The 19,141-nt window shown below is 42.7% G+C and overlaps 1 protein-coding gene and 1 non-coding gene across 2 annotated transcripts in view; one reads left to right on the forward strand and one right to left on the reverse strand.

Annotated features, from left to right (window-relative positions):
* The first annotated feature begins 2,918 nt into the window (after positions 1 to 2,918).
* LOC113425784 (uncharacterized) overlaps positions 2,919 to 19,141 on the forward strand; it is a 28,052-nt gene continuing 11,829 nt past the window's right edge. The window contains exons 1-4 of the mRNA XM_087962379.1: positions 2,919 to 3,193; positions 7,735 to 7,876; positions 13,849 to 13,906; positions 14,978 to 15,065. Coding sequence (XP_087818505.1) covers positions 7,770 to 7,876; positions 13,849 to 13,906; positions 14,978 to 15,065 — 253 coding nt within the window. The 5' untranslated portion in view covers positions 2,919 to 3,193; positions 7,735 to 7,769. The remainder of the gene's footprint in view (positions 3,194 to 7,734; positions 7,877 to 13,848; positions 13,907 to 14,977; positions 15,066 to 19,141) is intronic.
* TRNAQ-UUG (transfer RNA glutamine (anticodon UUG)) lies at positions 12,374 to 12,445 on the reverse strand. The gene has a single exon. It is a non-coding gene; the product is annotated as a tRNA-Gln (tRNA).

Raw genomic sequence — 19,141 nt, forward strand, 5'->3', positions numbered from 1 at the left:
ACAGTCTGGCTGGGCATTCAGAGGAAGACCCAGGGCCAACACCCTCTTCATCCTAGGGCATGCAGGGAGAAACGGATAAGGGAGAAATGTGGCTTACGGGAGAGAAAAGGGCCCTGATCCCTTTCATTAGTTGCAGCTGGGAGAATAGGATATAAGTGGGGCGTTTGCACACGGCTCCTTGCTGGAAGCAAAGCGTGCATTATCTTTGTCGAGACTTATCTGGGTTTTGGCGTCCTCTCAACCGTGGGTGCTGCGTTATCCTTTGAAAGTCTGCAATTTATCATTCTGGCCTGCCATGTTAATTCCTTCAGTGTTAGTTTCTGTTGTTGTTTTTATTTCTAATTATCTTTACTTTGGGTTCGGACTGCATTTCTGCCCTTCGTAGACTGTTTTTTTTTTTGAAGAGTTTGTTATCCAGCCGAGGATAATTGGATATTGGGGGCCAAGTTGGAGGCATTAAAGGGAATTTATTCCATTTTGGTGACTTTGTTATTTTTGTGTCACACCCCAGGTCATTACAGATTCCCTAACAAACGTGGCAAGAAAAGTCATAATAAAATGGGCCAAAATGTAAACTGTCTCACTTAGCAACGGAAATTTCAGGCTCAATTGTGGTTGTAAGTCGAGGACTACTTTGTATTCGGCTTCCGGGGCTCTTTCCTGTTTATCAACTGGTCTTCTTGCAAAGGAGCAAGAATAGCTGACATGATGGGTTGCACCAGTTTTGGTTTGTCTGGGCAGGATGAGAATCCAACAGCTGCCGCTGGAACCAGAATTTCAGTTACTAAGTGAAGCGCACATTAGGGGAAGTCATCACAGGACTGCCCCCGGTTTTGTGATAATTTTTTAACCACAGTCATTAAGTGAATCCATCTTCCCTCATCAGGCTGGGCTTGTCAGAAGCCAGTTGAGAAGATCACAAACCATGATCACATGGCCACACAGGAAACTGCAACCGGTCATAAGTGGGAGCCGTTTGCCAAGGGCCCAAACTGTGAATTCAGCAGGTTCTGACCAGTTCTGGAGAACCGATACTGGACATTTTGAGTAGTTCGGAGAACCGGCCGATCCCACCTCTGACTGGCCCCTCCAACCCCATCTCTTCTCTGCCTCCCACTGAGTCCCACTGATCGGCTGGGTCTCCTTTGGTTGCCCTGCGCAGGAGAACGGAGCTGGAAAGCAGGTTAGTGGGGTGGGGAGGGAATGGGGATTTTGCAGTATCCTTCCCCTGCCACGCCCACCAAGCCACGCGACAGAACGCCATGCCCACCAAGCCACACCCACCAAACCACGCCCACAGCTGATCGGCTGGGTCTCCTTTGATTGCCCTGCGCAGGAGAACGGAGCTGGAAAGCAGGTTAGTGGGGTGGGGAGGGAATGGGGATTTTGCAGTATCCTTCCCCTGCCACGCCCACCAAGCCACGCCCACAGAACGCCATGCCCACCAAGCCACACCCACCAAACCACACCCACAGCTGATCGGCTGAGTCTCCTTTGGTTGCCCTGCACAGGAGAACGGAGCTGGAAAGCAGGTTAGTGGTCTGGGGAGGGAAAGGGGATTTTGCAGTATCCTTCCCCTGCCACGCCCACCAAGCTACACCCACAGAACTGGTAGTAAAAAAATTTGTATCCCACCGTGACCGTTGGAGTGATACAACGGTCATTCATTCGAGGATTTCCGACTCTCTCCGTTGCAGTAGAATAAGGCATTAACATCAAATCACAACTTTTTTTTTTTCATAATAACATGAACAAGCCATTTCTGTAAAGATCTATGAGCTGTGGTGGCGCAGTGGTGAGAACGCAGTACTGCAGGCTATTTCTGCTGACTGCCGGCTGCCTGCAATTGGGCAGTTCGAATCTCACCAGGCTCAAGGTTGGCTCAGCCTTCCCTCCTTCCGAGGTGGGTCAAATGAGGACCCAGATTGTTAGGGGGCAAGAGGCTACCCTGTAAACCACTTAGAGAAGGGTGCAAAGCTCTATGAAGCGGTATTTAAGTCTAAGTGCGATTGCTATTGTTCTCTCTCTCTCTTTCTTTCCCTCCCCCCCTCTCTTTTGCCCTTCCTCTGTCTTTCCCCTCCTCCCTCTCTTTCTCTCTTTCCCTTCTCCCCCCTCCCTCTGTCTCTTTCACTCCCTCTCTCTCTTTCTTTTCCCCCGCTCTCTTTCCCTCCCTTCTTCCCTCTTTCTCTCATCTATCTACGGTATCTATCTAAATGCAGTATTGCAGGCTACCTCTTCCAGGTTGACTGAGGCCTCCAGCCTTCCAAGGTGAGTAAAATGAAGACCCAGATGGTTGGGGGCAATAGGCGGACTCTGTAAAACCGCTTAGAGAGGGCTGTGAAAGCACTGTGAAGTGGCATATAAATCTATGTGCTGTTGCTATTGTTCTCTCTCTCTCCCTCTTTCTTTCCCCCCCTCTCTCTTTCCTTCCCTCTGTCTTTCCCCTCCCCCTATCTCCTTCTCTCTTTCCCTTCTCCCCCTCCCTCCCTCCCCCTGTCTCTTTTCCTCTCTCTCCCTTCCTTCCTCTCTTTCCCTCACTCCCTCTCTCTCTCATCTATCTATGGTATCTATTTAAATGCAGTACAGCAGGCTAACTGCCAGGAGTTGATCCTGACCGGCTCAAGGTTGGCTCAGCCTTCCATCCTTCCGAGGTCAGTAAAATGAGGACCCAGATTGTTGGGGGCGAGAGGCTGACTCTGTAAACTGCTTGGAGAGGGCTGTAAAGCACTGCGAAGCGGTACATAAGTCTAAGGGCTGTGGCTATTGCTAAATATTTCATTTAGCAACAGAAATCCCAGGCTCAACGAGGACTACCTATAGCTGATTCACTCCCTGCCTAACCCACCAGATCTGGGTGCTTTTCAGTTGTTTGGTTTCAAACAGTCGCTTTGTCACTGGGACACGTCGTGGCCAGGAAACCGAAGCATTATCTTTTGACTGTTGCGCTGTTGGGGTGGTGCATTCCACACCTTCTCTTGAAAACGGCTGTGTGAGAGAGAGAGAGCTGGGGAGGGGGTTGGTTCCCTCCAGCAAGCAGAAAAGGGCCTCCAAGCAGGAGTTGGAAGTTCTGGCTTGAAGGACGTCTACAAGAAGGTCCAACTTGCGAGAAGAAGATCCATGAGAAACCGTTACGCCCGAGTGAGAAAGACTATAAAAGTTGACTTTGGCTTCCTGCGGTTCTCGAACGAGTGAAGTAAGTTGTCTCTTTGGACACTGCAACTTGGCTGTGTGTCCCCTCTTCTCTTCTTTGAAGGCCCCTTGGTCCGTTTCTACGCCAACGGGGTTGGGTTTGTGATCTTGGAGTCCTAGTGGACAAATCGATGAACTAGGAACCAGAGTTGCGCTGCAGCTGCCAAAAAAAAAAAGCCAATGCAATCCTAGGCTGCATGAACAGATAGAATCAAGATCGCGGGAAGTTTTAATATCACCTTGATAAGGCCACACTTGGAATAGTTGTCCCCAGCTTTGGTCATCCATTGGCTGAGCAGGGTCAGAATTTAATGCTTCTACCGCAGCTTCTACTTTCTTTTTTGGAAGAGATTGCGAAGACCAGACTCCTCTCTAGAGCACTAAAAATCTCCACAGACCGTTCTCATCCTGGACATTCATATTTTGATCTGTTAGCATCAGGGAGGTGTTATAGGTGTCTTAAAATGAGGACTAATAGATTGAGAAACAGTTTCTTTTCCAAGGCAGTAATTGCCTTGAATCAAACAGGGCATTTGTGATTTAGTCCTAAGTATATAGTGGCATTTTTAAACTATTTAACTTACTAAATGTTTTAGATAGGTTTTAGACTAGGTTTTTTATTATTATTATTATTATTATTATTATTATTATTATTATTATTATTATTATTATTATTATTATTATTATTTTAAATACTCTGTAGTGTGATTGTGATGTGGTGTTTGGGGCACTGTGCTGGAGTAGCTTTCAGATTTCATTGTATTCGTGCAACGACAATAAAAGTGTTCTATTCTATTCTATTGTTCAGTAAAACGTGGCATAACTACAGAACATACAGAAAAAATGAATTGGGGAGAACAAGAAGAGAGAAAAATTATACCACACAATGCTAAGGAGCAGTTTTCACTCATATGTATTATTGAAAGAGCATTGTGAGCAGACAAATATTTATGTTTATGCTGGTAGTAAAGAATAACACGTGTGTGTATGTGTGTGTGTGTGTTTCAGAGTGCAGATGTCAGGGCATTGTGCATTATATAAACATGGGAACTGCAAAAAGGACAGCCAAGAACTGTATGGTTCAAAATGATGCTCATTTCCTGCTTTACATTGTAAAAGTAACTTTTTCATGTGTGACACCCAGGTGTAACATTATATAAAACAGATGTTGAGATTCTGGAAAGAGTGCAGAGAAGAGCAACAAAGAGGATTAGGAGACCAGAGGTTAAATATATATATAAAGAAAGGAATTGGATATATCTGGTTTAATGAAAAGAAGAATGATGCTGGCTGGGGGATTCTGGGAATTGAAGTCCACAAGTTCAACTTCCAGAATTCCTCAGCCAGTCAGCTGTTCTGGCTGGGGAATTCTGGGAGTTGAAGTCCTCCAGGCTTAAAGTGACCAAGGTTGGAGACCCCTGATTTTACTAACTGATCAAAGTGTAGGGATGTTATAGAAGATGGTGGTTCCATGAGCTATGTTCGTTCTCTGGTGAGGAATGTATCAACCGGTAGGGAGATTAAAAAGCTCACAAACTGAAAATTAAGATTTTAACCCGGTTGCTAAGTGAGCCTGGCTCCTTCGTTTGCTCGTCAGACGGTTGCAAAAGGGGATCATGATGTGAACCCAGGAACTCTGCAACCGTCATAAATGCAAGTCAGTGGCCAAGCATCTGAATTTTGATCACATGCCCATGGCCGGAAGTGTGGAAAATAGTCATAACTCAGTATTTTCATTGCCGCTGTAACTTCGAACTTCAAACGGTCACTAAATGAACTTGTTGTAAGTTGAAGAATGGTCATAACATAAGTCACCAATTTCCCAGGGAAGGACAGGCATAAGGACAAAGCACCCTCAACTAAGTGGATCTTAATTGAAGTAAAAATTAAATTAAAATAAAAGTTAAAAGAAGCCAAAAAAAATGGTAAGAGAAAACACCTGTCTGTTCTTGATGAATATACACTGCTCAAAAAAATAAAGGGAGCACTTAAACAACACAATGTAACTCCAAGTCAATCACACTTCTGTGAAATCAAACTCTCCGCTTAGGTAGCAACACTGATTGACAATCAATTTCACATGCTGTTGTGCAAATGGAATAGACAACAGGTGGAAAGCAGAGGCAGTTAGCAAGACATCCCCTATAAAGGAGTGGTTCTGCAGGTGGTGACCACAGACCACTTCTCAGTTCCTGTGCTTTCTGGCTGATGGTTTGGTCACTTTTGAATGCTGGCGGTGCTTTCACTCTAGTGGTAACATGAGACGGAGTCTACAACCCACACAAGTGGCTCAGGTAGTGCAGCTCATCCAGGATGGTACATCAATGCGAGCTGTGGCAAGAAGGTTTGCTGTGTCTGTCAGCGTAGTGTCCAGAGCATGGAGGCGCTACCAGGAGACAGGCCAGTACATCAGGAGACGTGGAGGAGGCCGTAGGAGGGCAACAATCCAGCATCAGGACCACTTCCTTCGCCTTTGTGCAAGGAGGGACAGGAAGAGCACTGCCAGAGCCCTGTAAAATGACCTCCAGCGGGCCACAAATGTGCATGTGGCTTCTCAAACGGTCAGAAACAGACTCCATGAGGGTGGTATGAGGGCCCAATGTCCCACAGGTGGGGGTTGTGCTTACAGCCCAACACCGTGCAGGACGTTTGGCATTTGCCAGAGAACACCAAGATTGGCAAATTCACCACTGGTGCCCTGTGCTCTTCACAGATGAAAGCAGGTTCACACTGAGCACATATGACAGACGTGACAGGGTCTGGAGATGCTGTGGAGAACGTTCTGCTGCCTGCAACATCCTCCAGCATGACTGGTTTGGCAGTGGGTCAGTAATGGTGTGGGGGGCATTTCTTTAGGGGGCCGCACAGCCCTCCATGTGCTCACCAGAGGTAGCCTGACTGCCATTAGTACCAAGATGAGATCCTCCGACCCCTTGTGAGACCATATGCTGGTGCGGTTGGCCCTGGGTTCCTCCTAATGCACGACAATGCTAGAGCTCATGTGGCTGGAGTGTGTCAGCAGTTCCTGCAAGACGAAGGCATTGATGCTATGGACTGGCCCGCCCGTTCCCCAGACCTGAATCCAATTGAACACATCTGGGACATCATGTCTCGCTCCATTCACCAATACCACGTTGCACCACAGACTGTCCAGGAGTTGGGGGATGCTTTAGTCCAGGCGTGGGAGGAGATCCCCCAGAAGACCATCTACCACCTCATCAGGAGCATGCCCAGGTGTTGTAGGGAGGTCATACAGGCACATGGAGGCTACACACACTACTGAGCCTCATTTTGACTTGTCTTAAGGACATTACATCAAAGTTGGATCAGCCTGTAGTGTTTTTTTCCACTTTAATTTTTTTCCACTTTAACTCCAAATCCAGACCTCCATGGGTTGCTAAATTTGATTTCCATTGATAATTTTTGTGTGATTTTGTTGTCAGCACATTCAACTGTGTAATGAATGAAGTATTTAATGAGAATATTTCATTCATTCAGATCTAGGATGTCTTATTTTTGTGTTCCCTTTATTTTTTTTGAGCAGTGTAGATCTTTGGAGCCTTTTTAAAATAATAAATAATAAAAACAAGGACAAATAGGCTGAAAAACAGCTTCTATCCCAGGGCAGTAACCCTATTGAATTATACCGTATAGTGCAATATGAATGCAATATCGGGTTTTCAATTCAATGTACAGAATGTGAAGGATGTGTGTTTGTGTTTATTTTCATAATCATAATGAAGATGGTATTTAATTTCATGGTATGACGTGCAATGACAATAAAAAGTAAAGTAAAGAAGTAAAGTAAAGTAAAGTAAACTAAAACTAAACTAAAGTAAAGTAACACTAAACTTAAACTAAACTTAAACTAAACTTAAACTAAACTTAAACTAAACTTAAACTAAACTTAAACTAAACTTAAACTAAACTTAAACTAAACTTAAACTAAACTTAAACTAAACTAAACTAAAATGCTTATTTATTAGAATCCACATATGTTCTAATTTGGCATATGAGGGACAATTACTCAAGGCCCTCAAGGCTGATTTCTGAAAAAAAAAAAGTGATTCAGGCGCTTGGCAACCGGCAAATACAGGTAGTCCTCGACTTACAACGATTCATTTAGTGACCAAAGTTACAACGGTGCTGATAAAAGGGACTTAGGACCATTTTTCACACTTACAACCTTTGTAGCAATCCATAATCGCACAATCAAAATTCAGAGGCATGGGGATTGACTCATATTTATGATGCTTGCTAGTGCCCTGGGGTCACGTGATCCTCCTTTTGCAGCCTTCAGACAAGCAAACGTCAACAGGGAAGCCAGATTTCACTTAACAACCGGGTTACTAACTTGAACGACTGCAAGTGTGGCAAGAAAGGCCGTGAAAAGAGGCGAAATTCGCTTAAACCAACGTCTCGCTTAGCGACAGAAGTTTTGGGGCTCCGTTGTGGTCGCAAGTCTACCTGTGTTTCAGGGACTGATTCTCTCTCTATCCCTCTCCCTCCCTCCCTCCCTCCCTCCCTCTCTCTCTCTGTTTTCAGCTTCCTGTGTCAAGCAGCCTTTTGACCTCCATTTTATGGCGTCTGCCTTTGAGGAAGCACCGGTGGTGGGGTTCCTCTTCTTCATTGCTGGGGTGTCGCTGCTCTCTGCCTGCTTTGTGGCTCTCTGCGTAGCATGCAAAAGGTAAGGGTCGGAGCAAATTTTATGGCCAGGGTTCCCCCCCTGCAAAAGGAGCTCAACGATAAGTAGGGTGTACCCTACTTTAAAAATGAATCGGTGTATCAGATGCGACCCTAACACCAACCTCCCCTGCATCCACTCAATCTTCAGCCTCTGCCTTGTTTGGTCCTCCAAGGGCTGCTCTGGGCATGTTGGAAGATGAAACAATATCCTCAGATGAATAGAATTCAAGATCAAACCTTTATGGATAGAATTCTTTTATTGGCCAAGTGTGATTGGACACACAAGGAATTTGTCTTGGTGCAAATGCTCTCAGTGTAGATAAGAGAAAAGATAAATTCATCAAGAGACAAGAATCATCAGGTACAACACTTAATGATAGTCATGGGGTACAATAAGCAATCCAATCATACTAGGAAACAGTCAATATAAATCATAAGGATACAAGTGACAAAGTTACAGTCATACAGTCACAAGTGGGAGGGGATGGGTGATAAGGAATGGTGAGAAGATTAATAGTAATAGTAGTGCAGACTTTGTAAATAGTTGGATAGTGTTGAGGGAATTATTTGTTTAGCAGAGTGATGGCGTTCAGGAAAAAACTGTCCTTGTGTCTAGTTGTTCTGGTGTGCAGTGCTCTATAGCGTCGTTTTGAGAGTAGGAGTTGAAACGGTTTATGTCCGGGATGTGAGGGGTCTGTAAATATTTTCACAGCCCTCTTTTTGACTCGTGCAGGATACAGGTCCTCCATGGAAAGCAGGTTGGTAGTAATTGTTTTTTCTGCAGTCCTAATTACTCTCTGAAATAAATCTGTGTCTGTCTTGTTGGGTTGCAGAACCAAACCAGACAGTGATAGAGGTGCAGATGACAGACTCAATCTGTAGAACCGTGTCAGCAGCTCCTTGGGCAGTTTGAGCTTTCTTGAGTTGGCGCAGAAAATAACTTGATTGTCAGAGTGCCAAAAAGAACTTTATTGTCAGAGTACAACATGTGTACAATCAGATTGGCTGAGCCTCCCTTTGTGAACATCATACAACTCAACATCATACAACTCACAGTGAAGACAGAAAATCCCTAACCCTGTGGATGCCACTAACAAATGCACAATCCTATTGCACCATGTTAACTTATTTCACGTTGTGCTGGCCGCCCAAGTATTGTGTTGTCGTGAGGATATTTTCCATTCACAGTGGTGGTATTCTACTGCAGGGTGTCCAACCTTGCAGCGTTAAGACTTGTGGACTTCAACTCCCAGAATTCCTCAGCCAGCAAAGCAAAGCTGGCTGAGGAATTCTGGGAGTTGAAGTCCACAAGTCTTAACGTTGCCAAGGTTTATTTATTTATTTATTTATTTATTTATTTATTTATTTGATTTGCCAATTGTTTACAAGATAATAAGTATAAATGTATACATAGTTGTGAATACATGAAATGGGTACATATAAGAAAAATAAAAGAATAAGAGAAACAATAGGACAGGGACGGTAGGCACGTTGGTGCGCTTATGCACGCCCCCTACAGACCTCTTAGGAAAGGGGTGAGGTCAATAGTAGACAGTCTAAGGTTAAAGTTTTTGGGGTTTGGGGAAGAAACTACAGAGTCGGGTAGAGTATTCCAGACATTGACCACTCTATTGCTGAAGTCGTATTTCCTGCAATCAAGTTTGGTGCGGTTTACTTTGAGTTTGTATCTATTGTGTGCTCTTGTGTTGTTATGGTTGAAGCTGAAGTATTCATTGACAGGTAGGACATTGCAATGTATGATTTTATATACCATGCTTAAGTCAGACCGAAGACGGCGTAATTCAAGGTTTTCAAGTTCTAGAATTTCAAGTCTGGTGGCATAAGGTATTCTACAACGAGTAGAGGAGTGGAGAACTCTTCTTGTGAAATATTTCTGGACTTTCTCAATTGTGCTAATATCAGATACGTGAGTGTGGGTTCCAGACTGATGAACTGTATTCGAGTATTGGTCTAGCAAATGTTTTGTATGCTCTGGTTAGTAGTGTGATATTACCAGAGAAAAAGCTACGTAGGATTAGGTTAACAACTCTTAATGCCTTTTTGGCTATGTAGTTGCAGTGGGCTCTAGCACTTAGATCATTAGAGGTGAGTATTCCAAGGTCCTTTACAGAGCTTGAGTCATCAACAAGATCTTGACTATTCAGCTTGTATTTTATTTTCTGATTTTTTTTGCCAATATGTAAGACAGAGCATTTATTTGTTGAGATTTGAAGTTGCCATTTGTTTGACCACTCTGATACATAGTCAAGATCTTTTGTAGGGTAGCAGTATTGTCTGTGGTATTGAACAGCTTTACATCATCAGCGAAGAGAACGCAATTGCTCTTAATATGATCACAGAGGTCGTTTATGTAGAGTACGAAGAGAGTTGGTCCTAGAACACTGCCTTGGGGAACACCACTATTGACAGGTACTGGATTTGATAGTACGCTCCCGATTTTGACCATTTGTTGTCTGTTTGACAGGAATGCTTCTATCCAGTTATTCAGTTGTCCAGAGATACCATAGGATTTTATTTTTAGGAGTAGTTTGTCGTGTACCACTGAATCAAAGGCTTTACAGAAGTCTATGTAGATTGCATCTATTGCTTTGCCCTGGTCGAGTTGTGTCGTCCATATGTTTTTGCAGTGTAAGAGTTGCAGATTACAGGATAGTTTTTTTCTGAAACCAAATTGTTTATTGGAGAGTAGGTTATTTGTCTCTAAGTGAAGGATGATGGATTGGTTAATAATTGATTCCATGACTTTACAGGTGACGCAGCATAAGGAGATTGGCCTGTAATTTTCAACTAGGCTTGGGTCTCCCTTTTTGAAGATGGGGATGACTGTGGCTTGTGACCATAGGTTAGGCAAGGAGCTGGTTCTGAAAGATTTTTCAAAGATTATGCTTAGAGGTTTGGCTATGGCAGTGGATAGCTTTCTTAAGAAGTAGGCACATATTCCATCCGGTCCAATAGATAGAGATGGTTTTAGGTTGCGTAGTGCTTTTTCAACATTGTCTTCTGTGAAATCGATATGTATTAGATCATTGTTGTTATCTGTGGTACGGCTAGGAAATACTGGGCATGATCCATTGCTGTTTACAAATACTGAGCCGAAGAATGTGTTAAAGATGTTGGCTTTAATGGTGTCGTCGTTGCAGTCTTTACCATCAGGTCCTATCAAGGAGGGATGGACCTTGAGTCTTTTAGTTTGTTGTTTACAAAATTGTAAAAAGCACGGGTGGAATTGGTGCTTAGAAGGTTTTCCTCTTGTTTAATGTGATAATTGGTGCATTCGGTCTTTATCTGGTGGCATAAATTTTTGTATCGGTTTTTGAAATTGGCAACGTGACCAGATTTGTTTTTCCGCCAGAGTGATCTCTTTTTGGATTGAAGTTTCCTTATTGATATGGGTAATCTGCTTTTTGTTTTGTTTTGGGAGTTGTTGTTGGTACATATAGTTTGATGACTCTTTTGACTTCAAGTAAAAATATGTTGTAATGGTCTTCAACAGTATTGCATCCAGTGAATAGAGATTGCCAATCAAGGGATGAGAGATCGTTGTGTATAAGATCATAGTTGCCTTTTTGAAGTTACAATTGGGAATTACATCATTGTGGTGATTTTTGTGTGGACGCATGTTGAGACAAAAGTCAATCATATTGTGGTCGCTACTGGAAAAGGGTTCTTTAGTTTGTATTCCGTAAATTAAATTCAAACTATTGCAGAAGATGAGATCGAGGCAGTTGTTTAGTCTAGTGTTGTTGGTTACTAGTTGTTCCAGTCCCAGATTTGTAGTAGCATTGTAGAAGGTTGTGTGTATGATTTCAGTTGTACAATCATTTAGGGTCCAGTCAATATGAGGTAGATTGAAATCACCAAGAAAGATAAAAGGGTATGGGCAGGATGCAGCCCATGTTAGTAATGTATTTAGCTTGTTTACATGTTCGATGTCATAATCAGGTGCTCTGTAACATAGTAAGAATCGAATTGTGATATTTAAGGATAGTTCACAGATGATGGTCTCAGGAAGAGCAAGCTCCTGGGTAACTTGGATATTTTTAGATGTAAGGATTTTTATAGAAGATAGCAACACCACCTCCTCGACGATTTTCACGATCTGATCGGTAAACATGATAGTCTCTTACTGTGGTAATGGAGTCGGGAGAGATGCATTGAGCCATGTTTCACAGACAAATATAATGTCAAAGTTAGCCATATTTAGGAGGATGAGAAATTCAGGTATTTTATTCACGAGGCTTCTTGCATTGAGTAGTTTGCATTTAAGGCCGGCAGTAGTTGGAATTGAGGTAGTTGGGGCGTGCGTGCCTAGTCTTGGGTGATGGTGGATCGGTTGAGGTAGGGTTGTGGTTGAGGGTAAAAGCTGAGTATTGGGTTGCGTGTGGCTTACTTTTGATACAGTCAGCATGGTAGTCAATGTACAGGTCCTTCTCTCCATTGTCTAGACGGTTTTTGAGTTCAAAAAAAATGCCATTCGAGGTCCCACTGAGATTTGAACTCGGATCGCTGGATTCAAAGTCCAGAGTGCTAACCATTACACCATGGGACATGACACCAGGTTGGACACCCCTGTTCTACTGGTTCTAAAAAAATGCCTCCCACGATTAGCTGAAAAGCTGAGAGGAGAAAGAAGAGGAAAAAGTGCAGGATCGGCCTTCCCACCGGCCCCTGAGCTCGTCTCTTCTTTCTCCACTCGGCTGATTGGCGCTGCGGCCTCAGCTGGTGTGTGGAAAGCTGCACACGCACGTTAGGTGTGCATGCGTTAGGTGTGTGCGCGCGATCACCAAACCGGTAGTAGAACAGGTAAGATCCCAACTGCTGGTCTGACAGCCTATGGATAAAAACTGTTCTTCAGCCTGTTTGCGCAGCTGGCTAGATCTCCTTCCCGATGGGAGATAGTAGTGGGAATCCTATCTCAGTCACTACTGGTTGGGTGGAGGGTCGCGCACGCAGCTTGTTTCCCTCCTCTCGGCCGTTGGAGGCTTTTTTTGAAGGTAGAAGGAAGCAGGGTTTGCAGAGAGGAAGGGGAGGCGGGGGGAGGAGGACCGTTGCTCTCTGAGCTTGGTGGTTTTCTTGCAGACGCCTCACTACCAAACTAGGTAACATCATCAGTGCTAAAAGGGAGCGGGGTTTGCAAAAAGTGGAACAAAGGGAGAAGGAGGAAGACTGTGGGTCCTTGGTACTCTCTGAGCTTGGTGGTTTTCTTGCAGACCTTTCATTACCAAACTACGTAACATCATCAGTGCTAAAAGGGAGTGGGGTTTGCAAAAAGTGGGGGGAAAGGAGGAGGAGGAGGAGGAGGAGGAGGACTGTGGATCCTTGGGGCTCACTGAGCTTGGTTGTTTTCTTGCAGACGTCTCACTACCCAACTAGATAACATCATCAGTGCTAGAAGGGAGTGGGGTTTGTAAGCGGGGAGGAGGAGGAAGTCTGTGAGGTCCTTGCTTGCTCTTTGAGATTGGTTATTTTCTTGCAAACATTTCACAACCTGACTAGGTAACATCATCAGTGTTAGAATTGTCCGTGTTAGTGAGACAATCAAGGAAATACCAGCTCAGACAGATAATCAAACAGTAAACAACAGCCTAATCAAAGACCCATCAATGACCATTCTTACCAACCCCTGGCTGGTTTTATTAGGCTTGGGAGCTCAGCTGAACTGGGCTGGGTTAATCTTTGAACTGGTTAATCTTTGAATAGGAGACCACAAGGAAATCCAAGGATCGGAGGCTTTCATTTCCCATAAGCCTTAGCAAAAGTCAAGTTAGCTGGAAAAGGCCCAAATGGGGGGGGACTGCTTTGGGACTTGGGAATGTGAAGTCATGATGTCCACTTGAGTTGAATGGATAATTCCAGTGTTAGTTTTGTGGGCCACAATAACAAAACTCACTTAATATACACTAAGCGATTCACCTGTCCAGGGATTAATTTTGTCCCTTTTGTGTTATTTAGGAAAGATGAGAGCAAGCTGTCTTCCCAGGATGATGAACAGGTGTTGTGTGATGAACCTGTGAGTGCAGTTCTTCTCCTATTACGTTCTCTGGGCATTCATGAGGACTAGAATGCTCATTACTCAAATGTCCGTTTCCTTTTATGCTTGCTGGTCTCGGTCCCTGTGCCTGATTTCAGGTGTGAGAGACAAACAAAGGTCTTTGGAAAGGGGAAAATATACCACGTGGACTTGGTTCAGAGGCTTAGAAAATAAACAGAGAGAGGGCTGCAGCATTGTTGGATATAGGGTCACCTGCCTGAGCAAGGTTGGACTAGAAGACCTCCAGGGACCCTTCCAATTTTGCTATTCTCTATTCTATATATGTATGCTCATTCATTCATTCATTCATTCATTCATTCATTCATTCATTCACTCACCTATCATCTACCTATCGTATATCATCTCTCTTTCTCTTTTTTCTCTCTATCTATCTATCCATCCATCCATCTACCTATCATCTATCTATCTATCTATCTATCTATCTATCTATCTATCTATCTACCTATCTTCCCACTTTCCTTCCTTCCTTCCTATCTATCCATCTATCTATCTATGCATCTATTTGTTTATCTATCTATCTATCTATCTATCTATCTATCTATCTATCTATCTATCTATCATCTATCATCTGTTTATCTATCTCTTCCCACCTACCTACCTACCTACCTACCTACCTACCTACCTTCCTATCTATCTATCTATCTATCTATCTATCTATCTATCTATCTATCTATCTATCTATCTATCTATCTCATCTATCTATATCTATAGCTATCATCTTTATCCACATCTCAGCTCTAAGTACAGTAGAGAAGATGCTAGACTAAGAACAGAGAGATCTGAGTTCTAATCCTCCCATAGGCATAGAAGCTGCCCCTGGAGAAATTCATGCCAGTCTCTCTCTCTCTCTTTCTCTCTCTCTCTCTTTATCTATCTATCTCTACCTTACTGGGTTGCTGTTGCAGAGAAACATAGCAAGGGGAAGCTCCCAAGGGGACATGTGTGCACAGAATTCCAGGCCCAGAAAGATTCCCTTTGGGGTTCCTGCTTCTGAACCTTGCCTCACCGGTTTCCCTTGTCATTTTGCAGGCTGTGCCAGGACCGATGGTACCCTTGGCATTTGGAGGCTCACTGCCCAACCTGCAGCAGGACGGTGGGAGTGATCCGGGGGATGCCAGTAAGTGGCCAGATGTTTTTCATCACAATTGGAGCTCCCCCACTTTTCCATGAAACCATCATCTTCTTTTAATGACCCCATAATCCCTTGCGGAGTGGAGTCTGGGCAACTGAATGGAGCTGAGTGTTTACTGGCCGGATGCCCTTCCTGTTGCCAGTACGGAGTTTTATTCAAAAGATACATTCTCAATGTGGCCAGAGAGAGAGAAATATCTGCCTCTCCCTGAGGATCAAACTCACAGCCTCCTGATTGTGAGGCGAGAGCTTCACTTTTAGGCCACCGCACCGCTCCAATTTTTCCATGAAATGCGCTCCCCAGTCAGGTTTCCCACAGGCCGTCCTCAGTGCGTGGCCGCCACTGGAATCAGAATTTCTCTCGCTAGGCAAGGCCGTTGTTCACCGAATCCCGCCCGATTGTGTACAACCTTTTGGCCAGGGTTGTTAAGGAAAAAAAAATCACTGTAGCTGCTGAGTGCACCGTGCCGTCGTTAAGTGAATCTGGCTCCCCCGCCCATTCACTTTGTTTATCGGAGGCCCTCAGAGAAGGTCACAAATCAGGATCACTTGAACTCAGGGCACTGCAACCGTCAAAAACACAGCGTTTGCCAAGCCTCTGAATTTTCCTCACGTGACCATGATAATTTTTCCTCACGTGACCATGATAATTTTTCCTCACGTGACTGCAAATGGTCATAAGTGCAAGCATGGATCACATAAATCATCTTTTTCTTTGCCATTGTACCTTTGAACAGTCATTAAGCAGATGATTGTCAGTCAAAAGCTATCTCTATTGTGCTAGGGGTGGTAAAGAGAGGGAATCATTCTTTGAAAAATTTAGTCGAATCTCTGTTTTAAGTTTTGTGGGTTTCCTGTCTCTTTGGCATATGTGAGTGTGAGGGGGCGAGCCTTTGTTTTTTAAAACTCAGTCAGGTTTCGGTTAATTGTTGTGGGTTTCCTGTCTCAACAGCCAGTCATTTTCTATGGCTCTAGAAAAAAAAAAAACAGGTTGTCGAACCTCAACATTTAAGGCAGCCCAAGACCCATTTTAACTCAAAAAATCTTATCCTAAACTAGGAGTTGCCAAAGTTGACTCCTTTAAGACTTGGGACTTCAACTCCCAGAATTCCTCAGCCAGCTTGGCTGGTTGAGGAATTCTGGGAGTTGAAGTTGCGAGATGTTTTATATCCATTAAATATTTTCTTCTTTTTTTAATGTTTTAATTAACCTTTATTGAAATTTGAAACATAAATTTAGAAATAACTTTTTACAAATCTCAATCTTCTTTGACAATACTAAAATATTTTATTTTATTTATTTATTTATTGTCAATTGTTTACAAGACAATAGGTATAAGTAAAAACATAGTTAGGAATACATGGATACATATAAGAAAAATAAAAAATAAAAGAAACAATAGGACAGGGATGGTAGGCACGTTGGTGCGCTTATGCACGCCCCCTACAGACCTCTTAGGAAAGGGGTGAGGTCAATAGTAGAAAGTCTAAGGTTAAAGTTTTTGGGGTTTGGGGAAGAAACCACAGAGTCAGGTAGAGTATTCCAGACATTGACCACTCTGTTGCTGAAGTTGTATTTCCTGCAATCAAGTTTGGTGCGATTAACCTTGAGTTTGTATCTATTGTTTTCTCTTGTGTTGTTATGGTTGAAGCTGAAGTATTCATTGACAGGTAGGACATTACAATGTATGATTTATATACTATATAGATTGGACCGAAGGCGGCATAGTTCTAGGTTTTCTAGGTCTAGAATTTCGAGTCTGGTGGCATAAGGTCTTCTGCAATGAGTAGAGGAGTGGAGAACTCTTCTTGTGAAATATTTCTGGACTTTCTCAATTGTGCTAATATCAGATACATAATGTGGGTTCCAGACTGATGAGCTGTATTCGAGTATTGGTCTAGCAAATGTTTTGTATGCTCTAGTTAGTAGTGTAATATTACCAGAGAAAAAGCTACGTAAGATTAGATTAACAACTCTTAATGCCTTTTTGGCTATGTAGTTACAGTGGGCTCTAGCATTTAGATCATTTGAGATGAGTACTCTAAGATCCTTGACAGAGTTTGGATCATCAACAAGGTCTTGACTATTCAGCCTGTATTTTATTTTCTGATTTTTTTTGCCAATATGTAAGACAGAGCATTTATTTGTTGAAATTTGAAGTTGTCATTTGTTTGACCATTCTTATACATAGTCAAGATCTTTTTGAAGGGTAGCCGTATTGTCTGTGGTGTTGAATAGCTTTACATCATCAGCGAAGAGAACGCAGTTGCTCTTGATATGATCACAGAGGTCATTTATGTAGAGTGTGAAGAGAGTTGGTCCTAGAACACTGCCTTGGGGGACACCACTGTTGACAGGTACAGAATTTGATAGGACGCTCCCAATTTTGACCATTTGTTGTCTGTTTGACAGGAATGCTTCTATCCAGTTATGCACGTGTCCAGAGATACCATAAGATTTTAGTTTTAGGAGTAGTTTGTCGTGTACCACTGAATCAAAGGCTTTACAGAAGTCTATGTAGATTGCCTCTATTGCTTTGCCCTGATCGAGTTGTGTAGTCCATATGTTTTGCAGTGTAAGAGTTGCAGATTACATGATAGATTTTTCCTGAAACCAAATTGTTTATTAGAGAGTAGGTTGTTTGTTTCTAAGTGGAGGATGATGGAGTGGTTAATAATTGATTCCATGACCTTACAGGTGATGCAGCATAAAGAGATTGGTCTGTAATTTTCAACTAGGCTGGGGTCTACCTTTTTGAAGATGGGGATGACTGTGGCTTGTGATAATAGTTTTGGCAAGGAGCTGGTCCTGAAAGATTTTTCAAAGATTATGCTTAGAGGTTTGGCTATGGCAGTGGATAGCTTTTTTAAGAAGTAGTCACATATTCCATTCGGTCCAATAGATCAAGATGGTTTTAGATTGCGTAGTGCTTTTTCAACATTGTCTTCTGTAAAATCGATATGTATTAGATCATTGTAGTTGTCTGTGGTCTTGGTTATATACATATCTTGGTTATATACATACATTTCCATACATTTCTAGTTATTCATATACATATACATATCTATATCTTCTTCTAATCTGTACATTTCTTATTCCTATTATCTATCCATTGATACCAATTTTCCCAAACTGTTTAATATTCCGAGTCTTCCTTGTCCTTTAACTCTAAGGTGAGTTTATCCATTTCTGCGAAATCTAAAATCTTTTCGATTACTAAACAATCTGTCGGTATAGTGACCCTTTTCCAGCATTGTGCGAGTGCAATTCTCGCTGCTGTGGTTATGTGTAAAATCAAATATTTTATCTTTTTAGGATACTTTCCGCTAATAATCCCCAAAAGAAACAATTCCGGCTTCAATTCTATTCGGCAATGTATAATTCCGTATAACCATTTTTGCATTTTGATCCAGTACTTTTTAACTTCTGGGCAAAGCCACCATACATGAAAGAAGGTACCTTATACCTGTTTACATTTCCAGCAATTAGGGTTTAGATTTGGATACATTTTTACGTGCCTTGTTGGGGCTGAATGTCAACTATGAAACATCTTTATGCTGTTTCCATCTTCCTTTAAAAAAATATATATTAACTGACTCTACAATGGGCTGAAAATCAGAATCTCCACTAGATAATTGGCAGTCAAGCTGAAATTTAATTAATCAAATAAAAATAGAAAATGAGGGGAAATCTTGTACTCAAGCTTCCACATATCAAAGGAGAAGGTCTATAAAGACAAGGAGAGTTCATTAAATTAGGTCTCCCAGTGAACTGCATTTTCACATGAATATTAAACTGTGTCACTGCACCCCGTTTCTCTGCAGCTGCCCCTAAAGGCGAACTCTTTTTTAGGAATAAGCACAGCTACTCCTCGACTTAAAACAATAGTGACGGTTCAAAGTTACAACGGCACTGAAAAAAGTAAGTAAGTTAGGATCGTTTTTTTACAGTTACGACCTTTCCAGCATCCCCATGATCATGTGGTCAAAATCCAGATACTTGGCAATGGGTTCCTAGTTATGACCGTTGCCAGGGTCATGTGATCCCCATTTGGGCCCTTCC

The sequence above is a fragment of the Notechis scutatus genome, chromosome 3 (assembly GCF_049901735.1).
Source record: "Notechis scutatus isolate UNSWTSFEM ecotype Mainland chromosome 3, rNotScu1.2, whole genome shotgun sequence".
Taxonomy (NCBI): domain Eukaryota; kingdom Metazoa; phylum Chordata; class Lepidosauria; order Squamata; family Elapidae; genus Notechis; species Notechis scutatus.